At 44.1% G+C, this 25,288-nt stretch overlaps 1 protein-coding gene across 5 annotated transcripts in view; it reads left to right on the top strand.

Moving 5' to 3' along the window:
• The window catches only part of rerea (arginine-glutamic acid dipeptide (RE) repeats a), a 175,582-nt gene that overhangs the window by 67,345 nt on the left and 82,949 nt on the right, over nt 1-25,288 (top strand). For all 5 annotated transcript variants that reach the window (XM_061672802.1, XM_061672818.1, XM_061672826.1 and 2 more), the window contains exon 2: nt 24,576-25,080. In XM_061672802.1, coding sequence (XP_061528786.1) covers nt 24,720-25,080 — 361 coding nt within the window. In that variant the 5' untranslated portion in view covers nt 24,576-24,719. The remainder of the gene's footprint in view (nt 1-24,575; nt 25,081-25,288) is intronic.

Below are 25,288 nucleotides of genomic sequence, written 5' to 3'. Positions count from 1 at the left end.
CCCCCGCATCCCCCCCACCATCAACAAATGAAGACAAGTGACCTCTAGTTTAATGATTCAGATGTGATTAATCCACTGGAGTTAGGAGACGCAGCGTGGGCTCGCTTGCAGATAACGACACATTATTGGAACGTACAGGGCGTTTAAGCTCTCAAAAACGGTCCGACGAGTAAAGGGCAGCCTCTGTTATAAAAGTCACAGAGGAATGTAGCTGTGTGGCATTGTATAAACACCAGGTGCACTTCTGGTTAAACATTTGACTCAGGATGAGTGGCTGTTTCCGATTAGAATTGCGCCACATCAACATTGTTTCATCAGATTTTCTTTCTATATTGTCAGCATGGTGCGACCATACAATCGAGGAGATGATCTGATTTGTTAATAATTTATGTATAGTGGCTGTGTAATATGTCATAATGTTACCATAGATCACTGTTTTGCTATTTTATTCAGTACTAACTTAAACGCCATTTGCTTTTTGAGCAGAGTGAAATGTTCTCCCTTTAGTCATCCTGCCAGAATCTTACTGTCTGCAATTCCATTGTGCTGTTGACTTAATCATGCTTGTGTTTTTAAGTCATTTTCATTGGTGGTGTTTATTTGACAGTGGTCAGAATTAGGTGTTACATTTATGTTTCGGTTTGTGCGGCTCGCAACACTGGATGCTTAGGCGACACTCAGCCCCGCAACACGTAAAAAGCATTTTACGGTACATTTCCACCTCCCCATTTATATTGTCACTGCAAAAAATATTACTTTATAATTCAATGAGTGTTTGCCAGGCTCTCGTTTTGTTGCTGGTTTTAGCTATTGAGCCCTGTAGGTGAGTAAATGAAAGGTTTCATGAAGAGGTCGGTTCCTTTATGCTCTGTTCATATAAACGTGACTGCGTTCATTTTTCCACAAGAAATCACATTGTCAGATAAAACCTCTCTTTGCAGTTTGAAACAGCTCCTTCCAGGCTCCGCTTAAGGTTATGCTATCCATTTAGTGTCAATTCTCGCCGACTGGCCGAAAGGTGAAGTGGTCAGCCCTGTTAAGGTGTTTTGCACGGCATTCCAAACGTTTTTGGTGAGACTGCAACAGGATTAGAATTTAGCAGCAAAAGCATACAATTGTACTGCTATTTTGTACCTTCTGATGTCAGGTTTGAAATGCTGCTTACCAAAGCTTGCAGCACTTTGAACCCGACGTGCACTTTGATCCCGGTTCGAATCTTCTTGGCTCTGGTGGCTGTTCATGTAAAGTGAGGGAGGTGAAGTAGCAGCGTGAGTCACCCCTGCACAAACAGCACTTGTAGCAGAGAGCCGGTAAGCATTCAGCTCACACACTGGCACATGTTTGAGTGTCACCTCTGAGGAATCTGACATCTGTATCAAAGAGGCTGTTTCCGGGCATGGACATGAGAGAGAGAAACAGAGAAAGAGCCGTGCTTCATAGAAACAGGCTGCACCGGCTGTCCAGCCGCTTAGAGGCAGATGAATGTTTGACAGAGCACTGGAAAAATATTATTTAATGTGCTCGCAAAATGGCCCTGCTGGGATTGCGCCACACTGTGTCTCTGGCCCCTTTTTTCCTTCCTGTGACAGGATGATGGCAGCTGCTGGCTGGTAGAAAAAAAAAAACATCTCGAGGTTCTGTTTTTTTTTTTTTTTTCTCTTTCTTTCATTCCGAATGATGTAATCCACCAAGAATTGGAGGAAAGACAGTTGTAAATGATGCAATGTTGACATGCCTCTCATTTTCTTTCGAATGGCCAAAGTCTGCTGGGGTCTGCATATTTTTCTATGTTGTTAATATGTTGAATGACTCGACTATTTCAATTACATATATATGACATATATATGACCTAGTTGTTATGCTGCTTATGAAAATACATGCCAGTTTGCGTCATGGAGAAAAAAAATCCAAACTATTTGTAAAACACCGATTAGATAAATGTCTGTTGATTACTACTGTCTTTTTGGCTGTGTTAACGCTACTTAGTTACACACACACGCACACACATAAACCGCTGTCACCCTCCCACTTTTGACCTCAACAATGCAGGATTTGCGAGAGCCGCCTCATCATAAAGAGAGGCAGAAAATCAATGAGAAGCCTTGGCTTCCATGCCATTGTTGCCATCATTTCCATCCCCCTACACACAGGCAGACATGGTTACTTGAAGGACTCAGGGGCTTTACATATGAGTGTCTTGAACAACGCAAAACAGATTTTTTTTTTTTTTTTTTTTGGGGGGGGTTATCATTTTGGTTTAGTAATTTGTTTACATGACAACTGTAAACATTTTAAAACGATAGCACTGCCAGTCTGCATCGGCATGCATCTGTTGATAATATAGTCAAAACAGTTGTGGCTGTAGTCAGTGCTGAAGTAGAATTTTAATATACCGTATTTTCACGACCATTAGGCGCACCGTATTAAAAGGTGCAGTCTCTGTTATGGGGTCTATTTCTGTATTTAACACATACATAAGGCGCACCGTATTATTGGGCGCAGGCATGGTAAAACATACGCTAGCATAAAACATACGGTAGCATGCATGCACGCTAAAACAATGTTTTTAAAAAGGCAGCGGGACCATTTAACAATGTACATTATTTTGGATCAATCCTCATCCACAAATCAATCAAAGTCCTCATCTTCTGTATCCGAAATGAACAGCTGGGCAAGTTCTCCATCAAACACGGCAGGTTCCCTCTCCTCATTGTCGGAGTCAGTCTCGTTGCCGTGCAGCTCCTCAGAAATGATCCCGGTTTTTACAAAAGCTCAAACAACAGTGCAAGCAGAGGTTAGCCCAAGCATCCACAATCCATTCAGAAATTGTGGCGTAACTCGCCCGGGCGCTGCCTCCTAGTCTTAGTAAAGCTTTGTTCGCCATCTGTCATCCATGGCTCCCACGCCGCTCGCAGCTTCACTTTGAACGCCCTGTTTACACGGATGTCCAGCGGTTGGAGTTCCTTCGTCAAGCCTCCCGGAATGATGGAAAGCTCCGAGTTATTGCACTCAGTCTAATGGTGACTGTAGAGATGCTTCTCCCGGTTGTTCTTTGCTCATTAATCCATTGCTCGAGTTGGTCTTCCAACTCGGGCCACCTCGCCTTGTTTCCGGGGAAACTCAGCTTTGTCTTTTTGACTTGGCGAAGCTCGTTTTCCTGTTTCCTCCACTTGCGAACCATGGATTCGTTGATCTTGAATTCTCTCGCGGCTGCTTGATTCCCATCTTTCTCCGCATAACTAATAGCTTGCAGTTTAAACTGTGCTTCGCAAGCGTGTCTCTTCGTAGGTGCCTTTTTCGGGGATCCTTAGCCAAACCGATGCACATACCGGAACTATATACCTACTGGGGGGGTGTCTTTAGCATCCTCTGTCACGCGCACCCTTCCCCCTTTACGTCCGCATGCTGTCCTCAGTCACATCCTCCTTCCTCTATATAAGCAGCAGGTCGGCAGGAAATGCTCCCACTCAGTCAAGCAGAGCGCTGATTAAAGTCACACAACAACATTTACAGATTTTGGAACTCGGTGCACACATAAGGCGTGCCGCATCATAAGGCGCCCCGCCCATTTTGGAGAAAATTTAAGACTTTTAAGTGCGCCTTATGATCGGGAGAATACGGTACAACCCCAATTCCAATGAAGTTGAGATGTTGTGTAAATAAAAACAGAATACAATGGTTTGCAAATCATGTTCATCCTATATTTTACTGAGTACACTACAAAGACACGATATTTAATGTTCAAACTGATCAACTTGATTGTTTTTAGCAAATAATCATTAACTTAGAATTTTATGGCTGTAACACGTTCCAAAAAAGCTGGGACAGGTGGCAAAAAGACTGAGAAAGTTGAGAAATGTTCATCAAACACCTGTTTAGAACATCCCACGGGTGAACAGGCTAATTGGGAACAGGTGGGTGCCATGATTGGGCAGAAAAGGAGCTTCCCTGAATTGCTCAGTCATTCACAAGCAAAGATGGGGCGAGGTTAACCTCTTTGTGAACAAGTGTGTGAGAAAATAGTCCAACAGTTTAAGGACAATGTTCCTCAACGTACAATTGCAAGGAATTTTGGGATTTCATCATCTACGGTCCATAATATCATCAAAAGGTTCAGAGAATCTGGAGAGATCACTGCATGTAAGCGGCAAGGCCGAAAACCAACATTGAATGCCCGTGTTTTCGATCTCTCAGGCTGCACTGCATTAGTGCCAATGGAATGGGTAAGTTACACATCTGTGAAGGCACCATTAATGCTGTAAGGTACATACAGGTTTTGGAGAAACATACGCTGCCATCCAAGCAACATCTTTTTTATGGACGCCCCTGCTTATTTCAGCAAGACAATGCCAAACCACATTCTGCACGTGTTACAACTGCGTGGCTTCGTAGTAAAAGAGTGCGGGTACTTGACTGGCCTGCCTGCAGTCCAAACCTGTCTCCCATTGAAAATGTGTGGCGCATTATGAAGCGTAAAATACGACAACGGAGACCCCGGACTGTTGAACAGCTGTACATCAAGCAAGAATGGGAAAGAATTCCACTGACAAAGCTTCAACAATTATTGTCCTCAGTTCCCAAACATTTCTTGAATGTTGTTCAAAGAAAAGGTGATGAAACACAGTGGTAAACATGACCCCGTCCCAGCTTTTTTGGAATTTTTGCAGCCATAAAATTCTAAGTTAATGCTTATTTGCTAAAAACAATAAAGTTGATCAGTTTGAACATTAAATATCTTGTCTTTGTAGTGTGTTCAATGAAATATAGGTTGACCAGGATTTGCAAATCATTGTATTCTGTTTTTATTTATGTTTAACACAACGTCTCAACTTCATTGGAATTGGGGTTGTATTATAGTCATTGTCTCAAGGTAAATTTAATTTACACTGCCGTATATTTTTGTAGCACACCACAGTGAGAAGCAGATTACAGCTAAACGTCACCCCAACAGTAATCAGGACGGAAGTAGACTAGCATCTACTAGTGTAAATGGATTATTGTCCACAGTGGTACTTTTACTTACAATAGTTTGCATTTATACTGTATGTCACATATATATTGACAAAGTCTATTCAAAAGCCTTGTTTTGTTTGGAACAATTTTTCCAGATATATGTAGTGTTTCGCTACAAAGTGACATCGCTGCTGTTTTTGCAGGTCTGTGTGAACGTGGATCATTTTGACAAGGTTGTATCTAGACATGTTACCCTAAACGATTGAGCCAGCCTGGTAAATCGTTGCAGGTAGTGGTTCACCAGTGAGCCAAGTCCATACTTACCACATTTGATGTAGTACACATGAAAGGCTGCTAAGGAGGCAGTGCTTTCTGCTGGGTGACTACAGAACCTGAGCATGATGAAGTGGCGGCGTTGTGCTTTGATTGTTCCCCCCCAAAAAAATTCCATCTAATTTGTTGTATGCACAGTGGAAGGGCCGATATGTTTAATTAACATAAACCCCAGGAGCCTCGAATGAGTGGGAAATTGGCATAATTGAAAACAGGTCCTATCTTCTTTCCTCCCTTCTGTGTGTGCACATCCTTGAAGCGGCTCAGCTCATCGGAGGGCACTTTCACACGTGTGTGTGTGTGTGTGTGTGTGTGTGTGTGTGTGTGTGTGAGAGAGAGAGAGAGAGAGAGAGAGACATCTGGCTTTGTTAAAAGCCAGTGCATGGTCATAAAGTGGAATGGCGATCCCCACAGGGCTACCTGTTCTGAACGCAGTCATATGGAGCCTCCTTGTCCCTCCCTGTTGTCATCCCATCTGACAGTCGCTCTGTAGCGTCAACACTCAAGCTTTACTTAACAATCATGAGAGATAAACATTACGTGAATTTTCAGACACTAAAGCAGCTATCGTTATGACTGTGTGTTTTTTTTAATGGAGCACTCCCAATTGTCCACGATTTAATCCTTCAAAGAAGCATATACTCGCCCTTTCTCCAACAAACATGTTTTTCCTATCCACATGCTCCACTTTTCTGTATCCCTCTCTTACTTTCTGAGGAATTGTTACAAAATATGATAAAGTAACTGCAGCTAGGAAATGGCCATACTGTGGATCCGTATCCTATTTTAGCGAGTGAACATTTAATGCCTTTAAATGGATCACTGCTTTATTTATGCATAGAATCTGCTGTTAACTCTGAATTATACATTAGTCAATGAATAATGCATAGGTGCCATTCCTTAATGATTACTTGCCAGGCCGCACATGGTAATATTTGCTGATACATTTAGCCATTGATCTTGCTTGTGTTTAACCAGGCTGGAAGAAATTGTTGCTCCATTTTATCATAAGGGGATGGGGCTGTTTTTGTTTTTTGTTTTTTTGTTTTTTTTTGTCGAAGAGGTAATAAAAAGCAAGGTAATTGCTGTTGTCTTTTACCAATGTCTTTTGGAAATGACAAGTAACCTCTGAGGAATGAAAACAAAATGGATGTAATCTTTCAGCACACACACACACACACACACTCTCTCGCTCTCTTGTATTTATAGATGTCATGTCTTCCATTTTTACTAAGATCTCAGAAAGGCTCACATTTTCTCCTTCTCGTGGCTGCTCTTAAGACGAGTTATTCAGCCCTAAGACTCCAACAGATCAATGTCCAATTACAGTTTTGTCTTCATTGGCTTGTAGCCGTTCCAGAATGGCGTGTGTTTGTTTGAAGTCCACAGTCTAGACCATGTTTGCTGGTCTGGTAATTCAACCTCTCCTTCGTAAAGGTTCTTTTGAAATTGCGTCTTTATTGGCGGCAGTCTTAACAGCTGCGCCGAGCCAGATTATTGGCACATTATCCGCATACTGCTGTGAGTCTAGCATTGCCTGAGCCCTGACACACTCACACACACTGCCCGTTACTGCGCAGATATATTGCTTGTCCACACAATGAGAAAATATTGACTTGTTGTCACTCACTCATTTGATTCGGCGTGAGGATGATTTCGCTTTTCATTTGTGACATTGGCAAAGTAAATTGGAAAACACAACGGCAGCCTCTTTTCTTTTTATGGAGGAAGTGCTGCAGCATTGCAGCCTATCACATCTGGAAGACCTCTCTCCAAGCAGCAATGAATGGCTTTGTCACTCGCCTTGCACCATTTGCATTTGTCAGCTTGTATGCCCCAAAAATCCAACATGCGCCGCTGCGTGGGAGAGATGTACTCCACCAAAACTACTATTTACCAGCTTAGCAAAGTGAGATGTGTTAGGTATTTTCTTTTCTTTTGTCTGTAAAATAGCATTTACTAATGCAATTTTGAAGGCACTTTTCACATTTAGCAGGATGAAGTTAACACTTCCCTTCAAGTCCCTGTAAAGTCAAAATATGTCTCATAAATTTGAAACACCACAGAGAAGTGTTTTTTCATGCAAAACTATCCAGTGCTTCTCATGTCAGTTTTGCTTTCACCTCAGCTTCTTCAATTGTGTTTTCACTTGGCAGTCAAGAAAGTGTATTTTCGTCTTCTATATTCCTGCACTGTCTATGTGTGTGTTGGTTAACAACCGTGCCCATTTTTAATGAAAAAAAAAAAATGGCCAAGTTTACAAAATGAGCCGTTAAAATCGTAAAAAAAACAAGCTATGGTCTCCACTCTGTAATGCTGGTGCGGTGTCTGTTGAATGCATGAAACCACGCCCAGCTGAAAAATGGTTGCCACCGAGGGTGTCCTGATCCAACGTTTGATATCGGATATCTACCTACATGTTTGAGCCATAACAATGTGTTTGCTTAAAGCCTCCGGTGGTTGAAATATACCTACCAGATCGTTGCAGGGCTTTCCACGCTGCGACAAGAGGTGCTATGCACTAGCTAACTCACTTGCTAACAGGCTTCCGGGGCTCCTCTCGGCCGGCGGACGGGTATCAGCCTCATCCACGGCGTCACCTTCTCGCTTGGGAATTCTAATAACGACACTGAGCTTGTTTTTTAAATTGTGGAATCCAGGGAATATGCATTTTCGGGGTGTCGGCATAGCTAACTAGCTAACTTCATGCTGTAGTGGTAGAAATGGGCCGAGTAGCCTAATAACTAAGTTACTCGCAATTGCGCCGTATAACCACTGATGTGAACGAAGGCGCTCATAGAGTGGGCGAGGGGCGACTCATGCCGGTTGCCTAAGTGGGTCACCCCGCGGTGTTTTAGCCAGGGCCCCCAAAAATATGGAAAAACAGTTAATGCTATATCGCCACAATTAAGTACTACATAGTTCTCAGTAGGGCTGCACGATATTGGAAAACGATGACATCGGGATTTTTTTTAAATGTTTTTTTTTTAAATTATTATTATTTTGTATGTGCGCTTTGTAACCTGCTATTCCGTGGATGTTGTTTGAAGGGTTATAATTTACAGTAACATTGGTGCTAATCTTATTAGAATGTCTAAGTTTTCTTATCATTGTATGCTAACACATACCGGTATGTTAGAAGACATGTTGTTTAATTATCTGTTCTACGTGACATTTTTACAGTAATCTACAGCTGGCCGTGACAAACAACTTGAAGCAACAGAATGTTTCACTATCTTGAATTATTCACAGTGCAATTGTGATTGGTGGCAAGATAGCCATCATGCGCAGTGCATGATGGCTATCTGAGTGGTTTTTTTTTGCCTTCAACATTGAAGGACTTTGCAAAGTGACTATTATGAAGACGATGATCAGACAGTATATCGTCCAGCGCTAGTTCTGTCTTTTCACTTTTTCAGCAAGTATCTTCAAACATGTATATGTATTTAGAAACAAATCTCTGAATGCACTACAGAGGGTCGTTAAGAGCAAAAAAACAAAACAAAAGAAAAACAATAACAATGCTAATAATCTTAGAACTAATGATATGAGTGATGTAACGTTATTATCAGTTGGACTACTGCCAACATTATAACCACTAATAATGAGTGATTAAGGCATAGAGCAGTATAGTGCAGTCTGTTCTGTGGACCCGGTCATAATGAGAGCACCTTACAGGGATCACCAGTGGCCTTGTTCCTGCAAAAATAATTAGGTAGACACTCTGAGCTGCCCCAGGCTGCATGTCAGGGGCTGATCTCTCTCTGAACCGGCAAATCATCTAGTGTTTTTTTTAATGCTAAAATGACAGGCTAATGGCTTTTCTTGAGGCGTGTGTGTGTGTGCGTGCATGTAAGTAAAAGCGCTTACAGCATCACTAGCGTTAATTCACAGGATCATCTAATTGGGTTGATTGTCAAGCTGAGAGAGCATTTTGCGGGAGGGAGGGGAGCAATTTTCTGGAAGGGATGACTGCACAAACCTGATAAGTAAACAAAAACTGAAAAGATTCTATCTAGTCACTCTGCTGATACCAGCGTGTGTTTCATGTTGATGAATATTGCTATCGAAAGGAAAGGTCTATGCTCTGCCCAGACTTGTGCCAGGCTAAGTATTTAAACTATGTAAACCACATGCGGAAAATGGGAGAGCTTGAGTAAATCATTCACTGTGTCGCTGCGCCATAAAAAACAAAGAGAGGAGAGAGTTAAAGGCAACAGATGCTCACATGGTTTGATTGTGCTTATTGGAGCATGACCTCTCCAGTCTAAACATTAGACAATGATGCTGTGTCTGGCTAATACTCTGCCACTCATCTGTTCTCCAGAGGCATTTGCTGTTTTTCTTTTCTGTTCATATTTATGCATTGTTTTTTTTTTTTTTTTTTTTTTTTTTTTTTGGCCCATGCTTGCTACATCACAGCACACTCGGAATACTCTCTTTTAAACAAGACAGCTTGTAATGTTTTGCAGGCTTCAACTGAGTGAGTGACTAGTTGTATCAATGACAAAGCCAGCCAAGAGTAACGCTGCCATGACGGAGTGAGCTGACTATATCTGCTAGAGAAAAAAACAGTTTTAAAAGAAATACAGTTCGCCAACATGCCTTTCTGGAGGTTAGTGTCTGGGTCAGTGTTGGGACAATGATCTATAGCCATGTTCCAGCAAGTGCTGCAGTTGACTTCATCTTGACAAAACCCTAATCTGGTGTGAGATTCTACTGTGGGGTGTTAAGGCTGGATAACAATAGTTGCATGAGCTACAACAAATAAAAGGGAACGAGACACTACGACTCTGCTTGCCAACATTAATTGTAAGCAGCCACAGTATTTTGAAAATGGTGTCTTCCGTTGTTGCATGGAAGACAAATTCTCTCTTACCCAGTCAACAGACTCCAGTGTGCTTATCCACATAATAGTTTGACTAAGAATAGTAATTGATTAATCAACTAATTGTGTCCTGATGTAATTGAGATGTGTAGATGCAGTTTTTACTCATTTGTCAAATCGTAGCTAACTATGAGAAGTTGAGTGACATCCACATATGGCAAAACTCATCTGGACAGCATTATTCTGCTCGATATGACACTGGCATGGAAACAGGAGTTCAACAGTTCATAGATATCCTCACGTTCTTTTGAAAAACAGTATAACAATCTACTAATTGAACATTAATTTTCGCAATAGTCAAATACCCAACAGAAGGGTGGGGAAAATTGTGTAGGTTTATTTTCCTCCAGCTTTTGGTGGAAGCGAGGCCAAAGATGAAGTTAAGACCCATTCATAAGCAGTTCAGTTTGTAAACATGCGGTTCTAAGGGTTAGTGTGAGTCATTGTAAGGATAAGACTGGACATCTGTGTCCTAGCGATCTATACGGCCCACAGTCCCTCAACCCCACCCCCGCCTCACAGACTGTCGGCTTTGCCGCTCATGCAATACACCACTTGCTCTGGTGCGTCCTACCACCCACCATAGGGGCTTATCTTGCTAGCATAACAAAGCTAACAAAGAGGATTGAAACCAATAGGATACACAACATAACCCCTCGTCAAAATGGGGGGCCTTTGTTCTGAGATCATTGGAGAGAGGACATCATAGGGAGGGAGGAGTAGTAGTAGCAGTCGGGCTTTTCATCCTCAAACGCTCAGCTTGCTGTTGCTGAAGGAGATCCTCTTCCTGATAAGGCTTCACAGAAAGGTATTCCTCTGGGACTGGGCTGTTGAGGGATTTCTACAGTTCTGCCATGTGCTGATTAAAGGAACACTTGTAGATAATCCCTTTTATAAACATACCTTTGTTGTGTGCACTGAGGTGCAGCGTTGAGGGGAAGACGCATGATTTGGATTTTGCAATGGTGCTCACCTTAGTGTGATGTGCCACTCTGCTGGGATCAATTTTTAATGATAAAATGGGGGGCTGAAATAGTTATTACATACTGTTGCTGAGAAATGGGCGGTCTATTTAAAGCCCATACTCTTCCATAAAGCCACAGCATTAGTAGATACTACACAGCCCAAGGTTATTGGCGTGGTGTGTGTGTGTGTGAGGTGTGTCACTCTTCTTAATTTGCTGGAGTGATGAAAGGCAAGAGCTGCACTTTGTCTGTTATTTAGCAGTCGTTCGTGAATCCTCCATGAACTTCAAATTCCTTTGTGTGTGTCTCACTGAGGTTAATGTACAAGGATCCTGTTATGGCACATGTCACTTGAACTATTACCAGAGGTGGAACAGCTGTATGGCTTTGCCCTTTACCTCCTTGGTTTTGGTCCGTTTCATTCCGCATGCTTATCACCCTCAGGGCTTGTGTCTCATGTCTTTCTTTTTACACAAAATGGATTTGAAGGTTTGCATCGCTGCTCGCTGCTAAGAGGTCATTGCAGTGTAAAGTACAGATTTGTGGAAAGCCATGATCCTAGTCTGACTTTTGACACATGCATGAATTACAACTTGATAAAGGCTCGCTTTCACATTTTTGGCCTGGATCGTGGTGAAGCGTAATGGGGCCTTCCCCGTCTGTATTCGTTCCCCCTGTTTACTCATTACAAAATTGCTGTTGTGAAAGCAATTACTTTCACCTTTCATGTATTGCGCTTTCGGGTCACACTGCGGCTCTTATTTCTTTCACTGAAGTTTCCCGGTCCCTGCGGCTTCCAGCCAGCCCCGGCGATTGGTGTGCATTAACATATCTTGTATGTCGGTGTAGGAAATAGGTGGGTAAACACAGCACAGTTCTTGAAGCACTTCCCATCCCTGGATACCAGTGTCCTTTTTCAGCCTCATCTACACAAATGAGTGCCAAGATCAATGAAGCTCTTAGTGTAAAGCCATTTCGATCAGTACTGACTTTGCTACTGCTCATCACAGATATATATATATATATATATATATATATATATATATATATTTAAACTACAATGTCAAGTCAGACCCCTGTCCTACAGTCTGCATTTCCGGCTGTTCAAACTCCAATGGATACATAAATTTCCTCCTCGTGATTGAATCGTAGGTTTGTCCTGCTGAGTAGCAAGTGAGGAGATGGAAGCAGGGAACTGCTGTGCAAAGTGATCCATCCACTTTTGCTGACTGAAGCAGAACGGTGTGCTTTCTCTCCAGCAGAAATACTCGCATCATAAATAAGGTAAAAGCATGTTTTTAGAGGAACTGATTTGATGGTGAGCAGAAAGGGTTCAAGGTCCCTTTGGACCCAAAAGGCAGACTCTTAATTATCATTTGATGGTAAGGAAATAAGATGGGGTCACATTATGAAGCATAATTATTCATTGCAGCTTTTGCCCTCATTCAGTTACCCCTCCCCTCTTGTGCTCGGTGATGAAGCTGGCAGGCCTGTCAATTGAACCCCCCCCCCCCCCCTCCCTTCCCTTAGCTTTTAAAGGGAGTACAGGAGGGAGCAGGGTGAAGGGCGCCATTTGCCCCCGTGATATATGAGGAGCGACGGCAATGTACATTAGGTGCATTTGAAAAAAAGACGAGTCAAGACGTATTACACTCCAGCCATTTACTGGGTGAACACACAGGCTGACCTGCACTGCAAATACAGTGCTGTGAATGTGGATGTCCATGTGTGCCAATGACCTCCACATTTTAAGATTGACACGTGTAAATGAATGCACCACTGTAGTGAATGTGCTCTCTGTGGCTTTTTGTACACTTGCAGATGCAGCGGGAAAGCTATTTTAACATTGACCGTAGCTCTGCAAAACCTGCCTTTCCCCTTGGAGATGGCAGAAGTGCTACAAGGGCATTTCCTGTCCATAACCACAGCACGTGGTGTGCACTAAACATGACACAGGCTTCACATGACAGTGGAACCTCCGAGGTCAAACGCAGTTCGTTTCGGGATGCTGGTCAAACTCCAAATTTGTCTTATTTTAAGATTCCCACAAAAAATTATCGAAATAGAAACAATGTATTGCATCATTAAACTGTCTCCCCAAACAAGCCTGGAAATCTGCCACATTGAACATGGCACGCAACGTCGTCATGAGAGGCACGTCTTATGGTTTGAACTCGTCATGTTGTATATCTGTGACCCGGAAATACATCAGTCCTGTTCTCTGCCTGCATTGTGCCATAGCGCCAGTATACAGTGGCCAATTGTAGAACTAATCAGACTTTGTCAATGCCGGTTTAAGTGACAACTGGACACATTGTTCAGTCCTGATGGTCCGTTTTACTGGGTTTATATTCCATTAGCATTTGTCCAATATATTCAGGACTTAATCCGTACAGTGTTTTATAGACAAGAAGGTGCATTCAAAATTCAGAGGTTCCACAGATTTTATACTTCACATCTAAATTGTACATTGTATATTAAGATGTTTATTTGACTGAGGTGATACTGATAATATAATCTTTTGATTATATTTTTTTGGGACCCGTTAGACGAGCTGGTGTCGTTGGCATTTAGCTTAAGGGGACCATCTTAAATAAATAAAATAAATGTTATACTTGACATGTACATTGAGTGTTATGTAATTGCTGCAGCACTATGGCAGTGTTGCCTGGACTTACAATTGTTGTGAAAATGCTCAGGGTTACTTAAAGGTCAGATGACTACGATGTTATGGGGTTTGAAATAATGCCACCCCAGGGGTGCCAATATTTTTTTAGCACGACTATAGGTATTATATATTCATATATGTTTCAGTGACACGGCACAAGCTTTTACATAGGATGCAGTATTCCTATATATTGTGTGCCCCTCGCTCGAGTTGCGTTATAACACGCCGCGCAAAAAGTCTTTGCCGTGTGTCTGTTGGCTTGTCATATAGACAAATATAAATTTCAGTCTTTGTCCTCTGACCTTTAATGAGCTGTGCAGGCAGGCGTTAAGTTGTTAGCTTTCATTAATGGTCCAGTCAAAGAAAGAGAAGCCAGAAAAAAAGACTGCCGTGGTTGAAGCCTAACGTTAACATTCCGGGAATATCTGAGGCTGATTCACAGCCTCTTCTGATCCACAGCCCCCTGTTTTTTAAGGTGTCACGACTGAAGTCAGCTGTGTTGTATCCTATTTGGACTGTGGACAGTAGAGGATGTAATGAGTAATCTTAAAACATGCATCTTGTGTGTGTGCGCTTGGAGGTACAACACATGCGCCATCATATCAGTTGAGTCTCAATTTCACACTCAAAAGGGTTTGAGTTTAAACTGAAGATGACTGTTGTACGCTGTACTGTTGTACCAGAAAGCCGATTGTTCTTGGCTCCCTCTGGTCATGTTTTATGAAAATAATTGCCTGTTATTTTCAAGTGAAGACCTAAGCATAAGTTTGCGCTGCAGCTTGTAAATCATGCATGTCGTTTCCTTAAAACATTTTTAAGATTAACTGGCCTACCTGCGGCGGCACGGTGGACGACTGGTTAGAGCGTCAGCCTTACAGTTCTGAGGACCCGGGTTCAATCGCCGGCCCCGCCTGTGTGGAGTTTGCATGTTCTCCCCGTGCCTGCGTGGGTTTTCTCTCCCAAAAACATGCATTAATTGGAGACTCTAAATTGCCCGTAGGCATGACTGTGAGTGCGAATTGTTGTTTGTTTGTATGTGCCCTGCGATTGGCTGGCAACCAGTTCAGGGCGTACCCCGCCTCCTGCCCGATGACAGCTGGGATAGGCTCCAGCACGCCCGCGACCCTAGTGAGGAGAAGCGGCTCAGAAAATGGATGGATGGATGGATGGATGGATGGCTGGATGGATGGATGGATGGATGGCCTACCTGCGTGTAGCCCGTGTCTTTGTGGCACAGGCTTTGACTTTAATGGTGGCCCGGAGGCCAGTACCGCTGTGTTGTGCCACCACCTACCTATAGACGCTGGCGTGACTGAACATTTTCAGCCACCGAAAATGGCCCAAAAGTCCTTTTCTTGGATACATTTTATCACCAAAACAAAAATGTATCTCTGTGGTGCAAATAGAAAATGTCTTCACGATGAAAACAGTCAGTGCTGCTAAAACGTTTTGGGGACCGCTGCCTTTATTTAAAAAAAAATCAAATCAAATCAAATCAAATTGTGCATTTTTGGAATGTCAGTGCTAAGTAAATATTTTAATAATTTGTGATTGATTTATTCTTTCATGCAGTTCATTTTGATTTGTAATAATATAATGCCTTGATTTTAGTGGGATTTGTACACAGTCATAGCCATGAATTCAATTGTATCAATTTCTTAAAGGAGCTAAAATAAAACAGTATAAAGACGCTAAATACGAAATAATCACTGAAACCTAAGGTATTATATCATGAATATATGGATCCAGTACCGGTTCTAACAGGCCCACCACAACTTGGCTCATGGTTGTCCGAAAGGGCCCCCACTCTTAATGTCGGACCCTGTAGTACTAAAATTCCACTGCTGTAAGAGTCCCAGTCCTGAACGCTACATGTTTTATGAGCTGTCCTCAGAGGATATGGGAGCACTGAAGCCAGATCCTGCTTGTTCCAGCAGCGTTTTCATCACTGCTGGCCACTTCCCCCACTATTTTTTTGTGTGTGCGCAATGAGGAAGTTAAAACACACCCAGCAATATTCACTTTCCCACCTAGTCTATAGCTGCGCTTTGTAAATTGTGACTATATGCACGCCACGGTCACAATTAGAAAATTCATGATTTTCTCCTCATGTGCATTTCAGAGGGCACACTTGTCTTTGTCGAGGATCAGCGGCCACCACAGCCGAGATGGTGGGTCTCAAAGCTGAACACAGTAAATATTGCACTCCCCCACTGACTGCTTTCAGAAGCCATTCTTTTCATTGAGCAAGCAAACTGTCAAGCGGGGAAGGTTCGCTGACAGCGTCGAGCTGCGGCTCGTACGAGATGATTTGTGAGTCTTATCTCTGGTTGCGACAATACTGTTGCAGTAATATTGAGACTACAGGACAATGAAAGTGTTCAGAAGATGAATCCTTTTGTTTTATTGTTTTGAAAGGGTTATGGTTGGTTGGGTTATGAAAACGGACTTCTCTAATGAGATGTAGTATCATCCTATGGTGGTATTATATGGTGTTGAATGGGGGTTTGTCCCTCAGCCACTCCCAACCATCTGCGCCACGATTGAGTGCAGAATTTCCCTCAACATTGCTCACCAATATCAGTTGGGGAATGGTTTTGTGCACTGACCTAATAATTTTGTTTATAGGGGATGTTCTCCGAGACACCCTTCACTGCCCCCTCTGGTCTGCGCTGCCAGTCTCAAGCCTCCAAGCTGTTTTATCTGTCACATCACTCTGGGTGGTAGCTGGAGGATGTAGGACAGCCTCATGAATACATTTCTTCCACTCACCACACTTATTTAGACTACCAGTTGTAGTTGAATTGATGGATAAGATTATTAAGCCGACAGTACTGTATGCAGGCGGATATGAGAGAGAAAATGGTGGGATGTTTGATTGCTGAACATCAAGAAGTGGCTTATGATTGAGTGCCCCAACATTGCAATCTTGAGATCTTTCACTCTTGACACTCTGACAGACAACAAAACCAAAACAAAACATTTTTTCCCCCCTTCCATTGTGATCCATCTGACGGATTAAATGTCACATTGACGTTTTCTACTCTAACCTCTTAAGCACCGCTCCATTTTACAGATAAATATATATATATATATCATATATAAATATGATGTATACATATCATATATATCAATTCAGTACATTTAAGCACACAAAAACCTTTTTGAAACATATTCCTTGCCAAAAGGCTATCCCAAAGAGCCACAGAGCCATATTCACGATAACGCTATTCGCCAGAACATGCCTCACATTCGCCAATTTCCTCTTATCAATCGCACTGGCGCAGAGGTCCCTCGCTGGTCTCAAGAGTGCCTCATTTACAAGAAAGGGGAGAGATGACCATGCACACAACCTCGGCATTTCCCTCAGGAGCCGAGTGAAAATATGATGCCTCGTGAAAACCCTCTGAGCTCCTCAAATGGCCTTACGCTCACACTGCCCGTACATACACTGCAAGCTACTACATCATGAAGGTAGCCACTATTGGGCTGCTGGCATACAGCATAATAGACATCTTGGGCCGTGTACCAGCCTCCCGCCCTTAAGGCCGTTTGGCCATCTCATGACAAACACACTCGTGCACACGCCCGCAGCAGGAACTAGAAAAGGATTTACTCTTCTTGGAGAGCTGGAGGAGCGGCTTAAACCCTGTGGTGCACACAATCTGATCCTTATCAATGTGAGGTTGAAAGTACTCGACTGCAGATACTTCTATAGTATATTACAACACATGTATCACATTTCACACACACAGATAAGGCACTCTTTCTGAATAGTCTCATATTAATCATTGTAGGTCTCCCCCAGAGGTTATGTTTTATCGCTATTTTGTTTCTCGCCTAGATTGATTTTCAGGCCGTCGTTTTTGTGCCATTGCTTGAAACTAAATGACAATGTAGGCAGACGCTGAATAATAATATGTGAAGGTGTAGTTATTTAAAAAAAAAAAAAAGGGTTTTCAAAAATGTTTTTTTAAAAGGATGGAAGAATCTTACTGAATGTTTCCGATAGCCCGTTTGAATGCCAGTGTCATACTCAGAATCAGAATCAGAATCAGAATCATCTTTATTTGCCAAGTATGTCCAAAACACACAAGGAATTTGTCTCCGGTAGTTGGAGCCGCTCTAGTACAACAAACAGTCAATTTACAGAACACTTTGGGGACATAAAGACATTGACAAAAAACAATTGTGCAAAAAGATGCAGAGTCCTCTAGCACTTAGAGCAGTTCGAACGACTAATATTGCAATAGTCCGGTGCAATGACCATTGTGCAAAGGGCGCTGAGACTTCAAGGAGCGTATGCGGTTTAAAGTGACAAGTAGTGCGATCATCTGGGACAATGTCGGTTGTGCAAATGTTACAGATACTCCTCAATCAGTGTGCAAATGGAGCAGATGCTACTCTGGCATGAGTGGCCAGTATATGCAAATAGTGCAGCATGGCGAGACAACTACAGTGAGTGCACAAGTAATAAATAATTGGCCCCACAGAAATGTGACAACGAACTCAAGTCAAAAAATTGCCAGCTTGTTGTAATGGAATTATAGGTTAGGTGTTTAAGAAGTTGATCGCAAGAGGGAAGAAGCTGTTGGAATGTCTACTAGTTCTAGTTAGCGTTGATCGGTAGCGCCTACCTGAGGGAAGGAGCTGGAAGAGCCGGTGACCGGGGTGCAGACGGTCCGAGAGGATTTTGCACGCCCTTGTCTTAGTTCTGGCAGCGTGCAAGTCCTCAATGGTGGGTAGGGGGTTACCGACAATCCTTTCAGCAGTTTTGATTGTCCGTTGCAGTCGGAGCTTGTCCTTTGTTGTAGCAGCACCAAACCAGACTGTGATGGAAGAACACAGGACCGATTCGATGACCGCTGTGTAGAACTGTCTCAGCAGCTCCGGTGGCAGGCCGTGCTTTCTCAGAAGCCGCAGGAAGTACATCCTCTGCTGGGCCTTTTTGAGGACGGAGTTGATGTTGTTCGCCCACTTCAGGTCCTGAGAGATTGTAATTCCCAGGAACTTGAAGGTCTCGACGGTTGACACAAGGCAGCTGGACAACGTGAGGGGCAGCTGTGGCGAAGGATGCCTCCTGAAGTCCACGATCATCTCTACCGTCTTGAGCGTGTTCAGCTCCAGGTCGTGTCGCCCGCACCACAGCTCCAGCCGCTCCGCTTCCTGTCGATATGCAGACTCGTCACCGTCCTTGATGAGGCCGATGACAGTGGTGTCATCTGCAAACTTCAGGAGCTTGACAGTCGGGTTTGCTGAGGTGCAGTCGTTCGTGTAGAGAGAGAAGAGCAGCGGAGAGAGGACACAACCTTGGGGCGCCCCAGTGCTGATGCTGCGTGTGGATGAGGTTGCCTCCCCCAGCCTGACCTGCTGTGTCCTGCCCGTCAGAAAGCTGTAAATCCACTGGCAGATGGCAGGTGAGACGCTGAGCTGGAGAAGCTTGGTTGAAAGGAGTTCAGGGATGATGGTGTTGAACGCTGAGCTGAAGTCCACGAACAGGATCCTTGCGTAGGTCCCTGCACTGTCGAGGTGTTCTAGGATGAAGTGCAGTCCCATGTTGACTGCATCATCCGCAGACCTGTTCGCTTGGTAGGCAAACTGCAGGGGGTCCAGCAGGGGACCTGTGACACTCTTGAGGTGGTCCAGCACGAGACGTTCAAAGGACTTCATGACCACAGATGTCAAAGCGACAGGCCTGTAGTCATTCAGACTAGAGATTGCAGGTTTCTTGGGGACTGGAATGATGGTGGAGCGTTTGAAGCAGGATGGAACTTCGCACATTTCCAAAGATCTGTTAAAGATCTGAGTGAAGACTGGAGCGAGCTGGTCCGCGCAGACTTTGAGGCAGGATGGGGACACATGGTCCGGTCCTGTTGCTTTGTTAATCTTCTGTTGTTTGAAGATGCGTCTCACATCCTGTTCATGGATGGTTAACGCAGAAGTCAGAGGTGTGGTTGTGGTCGCGGGTGCGGCCGGGTTGGTGTGTGGAGTGAAACTGTCCTTTTCAAATCTGCAATAGAAGGTATTCAAGTCGTCGGCTGGTGTGCTATTGTTCTCAGCTTGGGGGGATCGTCGCTTGTAATTAGTCAGCGATTGGAATGCACGCCAGACTGATTTCGAGTCGTTCGCGCTAAACTGTTTTTCCAACTTTGCTGCATAGATCCTCTTTGCAATGTTAATTTCTTTAGTAAGCTGGTTTCTAGCTCGATTATACAGGGCCCTGTCCCCGCTCTGATATGCATCTTCCTTAGCTTGGCGAAGCTGCTTAAGTTTAGCAGTGAACCACGGCTTGTTGTTGTTGAATGTCCGAAATGATTTTGTTGGTACACAAACCTCTTCACAGAAACTGATATAGGATGTGACAGTGTCCGTATATTCATCCAGGCTGCCAGCTGAATTTTCAAAGACACTCCAGTCTGTGCAGTCTAAACAGCTTTGAAGTTCCATCTTTGCTTCATTGGTCCACTTTTTGACTGTTTTCACTGTAGGCTTCGCACATTTAAGTTCTTGCTTGTACGTCGGTATTAAGTGAATTAAGCAGTGATCAGACGAGCCCAGGGCTGCACGAGGTATAGCACGGTATGCGTTTTTTACCGTAGTGTAGCAGTGGTCTAAAGTATTATTTTCCCTGGTAGGACAGTCGATGTGCTGCTTGTATTTAGGGAGTTCGTGGTTGAGTTTAGCTTTGTTAAAGTCCCCGAGAATAATGAGGGGTGAGTCAGGGTGTTTTTTTTCAATTTCGTTGACTTGTTCGGCGAGCGTTAGCAATGCGGCGCTCGTGTTAGCTTGCGGTGTGATATAGACTCCAGCCAGTATAAACGATGCAAACTCACGTGGCGCGTAAAATGGTTTACAGTTCAGAAACAGCGACTCCAAATGCGGGCTGCAGTGTGTGCTGAGCACCGTGACGTCCGTACACCATTTTTCGTTTATATGGAGGCATATCCCGCCGCCCTTCGTTTTTCCCGATGATTCCATGTCGCGGTCCGCTCGATGAATGTTGAAGCCGGGAAGCGTGACGGCGCCATCGGGTACAGCGTCGCAAAGCCAGGTCTCCGTGAAGCACATGGCCGCGGAACGTCCGAAGTCTTTACTGGTCTTTAACAGAAGATGAAGCTCGTCCATTTTGTTGGGTAGGGAGCGTACATTCGCGAGGTGGATCGACGGGAAGGCCAATCTGTGTCCTCTCTTGCGGAGTTTCACCTGAATTCCGGCTCGTTTTCCTCTGTGGCGCCGCTTCCGCATCCATGCGCCGAAAACCGCGGACGCCGCTCCGGTGAGTAACTCGGGGAAAAAACTGAGCGGATTTTCGAAAGTTGGTGACAGAAAGTCCGGAGTAGCCTCCTTGATGGTTAGCAGGTCTCCCCTTGTGTAAGTGAGTCGTGTAAGGTCTCCAAAGACGGACGAAAAACACAAAAACGAAGACAATACTAGAGAGCGCGTTACCGAGGCGGCCACACTGGTAGGCGCCATCTTGAAAAAGATGAGCCGGATAATACTGCCCAGAGGAGCTCCCATAGCTGATGCCATGTTAGTCTTTTTTGTTTTTCTGCAAACTAGTTAAGATCTGAAGTGCCTCTTCTAGTTGCAGCAAAGTACACTCCATTTCCATATCTCGAAGACATGGTCACGAATCAATTCCATGTAATCAACAGAATTACATATATATATATATATATATATTATGACTCAATTATTATGCCCATCCCTAGTGCTGATCCATGTAAGAGAGTGTTGTTGCAGTTTGAATCGAAGCTTCACGATTGAAACTGATTAATCGATTACTTTTCTCCAATCAGTCTAAGTAGATACCCACCAAACTCGTTCACTTTATACATGGCACATTTGTGAGCAACTTAGAGGGAGGTGATGTGGTCGTTCGTCAGTGCATTAAAAGACAAGTGAAGCAGACAAGCAAACTGAAACGGACGGCTCTTGAGAAAGAAGCGAGATGTGATTACACAAGGTAAGACAAAGGCGGTAAAGGCGGAGTGCAGGCACCACAAAGAATCCCTCGTGAAGTGCCCTACCCCATACCTCCAGCTGAGCCTTTCATTGCGCACTTGTTTCTTGGTGGCTTGTAATGGATTGGATCTGACAAAAACCTGCTGCATCTCAACAACAGCCTGGATCCGCATAGTGCCGAGGATCTGGTTGGTTTATTGGGATTAATTGGAGCTACGCTCATTGTTAAATACCCCCAGTATCTTCACGCTAACATTGTTCGTCACTAATCTGTATTCATGGGAGTGTTTCATTCTATCCCTTTGCTAAGATGCCTGTAAATCCATGCCAATCACATTTTGCTACTTCATAGTTCTACAAAATCTACAGAATTCCATAATGACGATAGAAGTTTGCCTCCAAAACTAATTGCATTGCAGACATTTTTACTTTTCTTTCGTCTTTAGCTCCATGCGGGTGAAGTTAAAAACAAAAAGGTTATAAAATAAAAAAAAATATTGTTAAAAAACCACTCCCAATGTGGTTTATTCTTAGGCAAATTAAACTGTCATTAAAATAAGTTAATGAAGGAGAGTAAATTGAATACAACTTGGCTTTGTTTAAGTGATGCACAGGAGAAACTGGGGGATGGTCTGGTTTTGTAACAGAAACCTGCTGTGTGGCCATTGTGGGGGTTGATGTTTGAATCGAGCCACAAACTGTGAGGCTGTCTCAGGGCAGAAGTCTCATTTAAAAAGACTCTAGAAAGAGTGAAATGCATTTGAGTCCAGGCCCCGCTGGCTGCAAGCCCTTGACTCCGTTGCACTAATGTAAATGGTGGATTAGCCATCGTTGGCTCGGACCGCCTCAACTCCTCTCCAGCCACTGTCCTCCTCCCTCCCTTTTCCATTAAGACAGCTGGTATATTTCAAAAGGTCCTGGCCCTGTGATTGATGTGTAATAGCTCCAAGGCTCACCTGGCCCCTCACGCCACTGCCTTCCCCAAAGCACTTTGTTTCTCGGCGAGTGGGGGGAGCACTTTCTCGCTCACCTTCGCCTTCTGCTCCACGTCTTTCTCTCACTCAATCAGCCATCACGCCGTTAAGACTTTTCACCATTACGACTTCACACCGACTTAGTTCGGCTATGGTCTTCTTCAAACTGCTCCTTTGTTAATCTGCTTCACTCTCCAGCTTCATATGAGCAAAGCTTTTTCTAGCGCCTTTTGAAATAATGTAAACTAAGAGTTTTTTGCTCTCTTATGGTTACTTTATGCATCGAGGATGCCGTGAGCTATGTGACAGGATACAGAGAACTTGTTTTAAAGTAAATCCAGATGAAAACTAATGGCACCTAGATTGTAAAGATATTTAGTGAGCCCCCAACTTCAAAGTGGAATGACCTTGCCCTCAAATTGTAATTTTGTTGGTTTCATAGAAAGAGGCTTATGTTTCTAATTAGAGGAGAGAAGAGGCACTTGGCTCATACACTGATTCTGGCGGCCCCCACGATTACAGCTGTGCTATCAAATGCAGCAGTCTTCAGTGTTTTCATGTTCCTCAGACCTCACAGGACAAGCTACTGCATATGGACACTTCAGGGGGCCTCGGGGGTAGTTTCGAAGGTGTCACACACATGCGCAGAAGTCTCCCGAGCCCTTGAATACCGTGCACGTATTAACGTGTCCCCTGCGCATACAGGCTGGTAGCCCAGTGGTCGCCGTGGTAACTCATCATTAGGTGATTAATGGGGCTGTGACGAGGCTGCGGTTTAATCAGGCCCGGTGTTTGCGAGCAAGCCGACAACAGAAGCAGCTGCCCTGTCAGTTGGTGTCTGCTCTCAAAGTGACAGCACCCGCTGCTTAGGAGCACGGTCGTCACCACACACCTCTCGTGTACGTGTTTGTGTGCGTGGGAGTGTGTGTTTCTCGTGTTTCACAATTCCTACTGTAAATGCTCGTTTCCTCACAGACTGCCATTCGAGCCTCCTCACTCTACTATCACAGCCATGGTAACACAGGTTACCTTGTCCCGCTTGGGAATGTAATGACTAGTTCCTGTTAATTTGTTGCTTTGGGGTTAGCGAGGGCAACACGGGCGTTAAGTGTTGAGCCTGTAACAAGAGTTGTGCGCACAGCAGGCTTCTTCAACTTTGCCCACTTGGAGGCTTTCATTATGCTACCAGGACGTTTTTGGGATAGCTGAAAATGACCCCATTTCCCAACCCACTGGATTGCTGCGTTCTTCCCTCCAGACCTGTCATTTGACATCAACACAGTGGTGGCTGTGGTGAAGGGCTTGGAGTGTGGCACAGTCCAGTAAGCCAGTGTACACACACATACACAGCAAATAAAATTCAGCCTGGTGTCATTACAGATGGTTTGCAGAGAAGCTGGCCAGCAAACTGTCAGTGAGCATCATGCTGTTCGCTCCCGTGCTGTTTATACTGAAAAGCCCCCCCTGACACGTTTATTGGCTGCTAGCCTCATCCTCCCATGTTTTGTTTTAGTTATTCAGCTATGACCTCCATTTATATTGTGTTCTGACTTTCTTTTCAACATCCTTTTACTGTGTACACATAATAATGCCTTGTTGAAAGATGGCAAATGTTTTAGCAGGAAGCTAGAAGGTTCTGTCCGTTTGGTAAATCTGCTCTCACAAGTGTTAATGATTGTAGAGGATGCTGCCAACAATTACTGTTGCTAGTCTCCCCAGCCACATGGCCTCTTGAAGCAATCATGTATTGCTCATGCACAAACTATTAACTTCTGCCCAGCAAAGATGACGCTCACGCTTGTTTTTTTTCTACCTCTTTTTTCCCCCAGCTCTTCTGAAACACTGGGATTGTTGGTGTGGCCAAATTTTCCCTGGATTTGACAAGTAAATTCAGAAGACTGAAGCCCAGGCTCACAGTCTACCTTTCACGGAGGCCCAGCCGTGAGAGGACTGAGGAAGGCACGTGGCGGATCATGACGGCTGACAAAGAGAAGGAGCGGGAGAAAGAACGGGACAGGGACAGAGATCGGGACAGGGACAAGAGGGAGTCCGGGAAGTCCCGCCGGCAAGACGGGGAACGGGGTGAAAGCGAGAGCTCCAGGCCCAGGCGCAGTTGTACCCTGGAAGGTGGCGCCAAGAACTATGCAGAGAGCGAACACAGCGAGGATGAGGACAACGACAACGGCAGCACAGGTGGAGGCAGTGGCACGGCCGAGGAGGCCGGCAAGAAGGGCAAGAAAAAGATGCCCAAGAAGAAGTCCCGCTACGAGCGCACAGAGAATGGCGAAATCACGTCGTTCATCACAGAAGACGATGTTGTTTACAGACCAGGAGGTAAGGCCTTGTTCTGTCTAATCTAATTATCAGCAGGGGGGGCAGCATATTGGCATGGCCGCTCATTAAATGTAGTAAGCCCAGTCAATCCCCATTCATCAAACTCCCAAATAAAGATCATCTTAAACAACTTGACAATGCACTCTCATTTCCTTTTAGCGCACATTGTTGTTTATATACTTGGTTTGGAAATAAAAAGTAACAAATC

Source organism: Phycodurus eques, chromosome 1 (assembly GCF_024500275.1).
Source record: "Phycodurus eques isolate BA_2022a chromosome 1, UOR_Pequ_1.1, whole genome shotgun sequence".
Lineage (NCBI taxonomy): Eukaryota > Metazoa > Chordata > Actinopteri > Syngnathiformes > Syngnathidae > Phycodurus > Phycodurus eques.
Note: the sequence above shows the minus strand (reverse complement) of the source record. Positions and strands in the feature narration are given on the sequence as shown.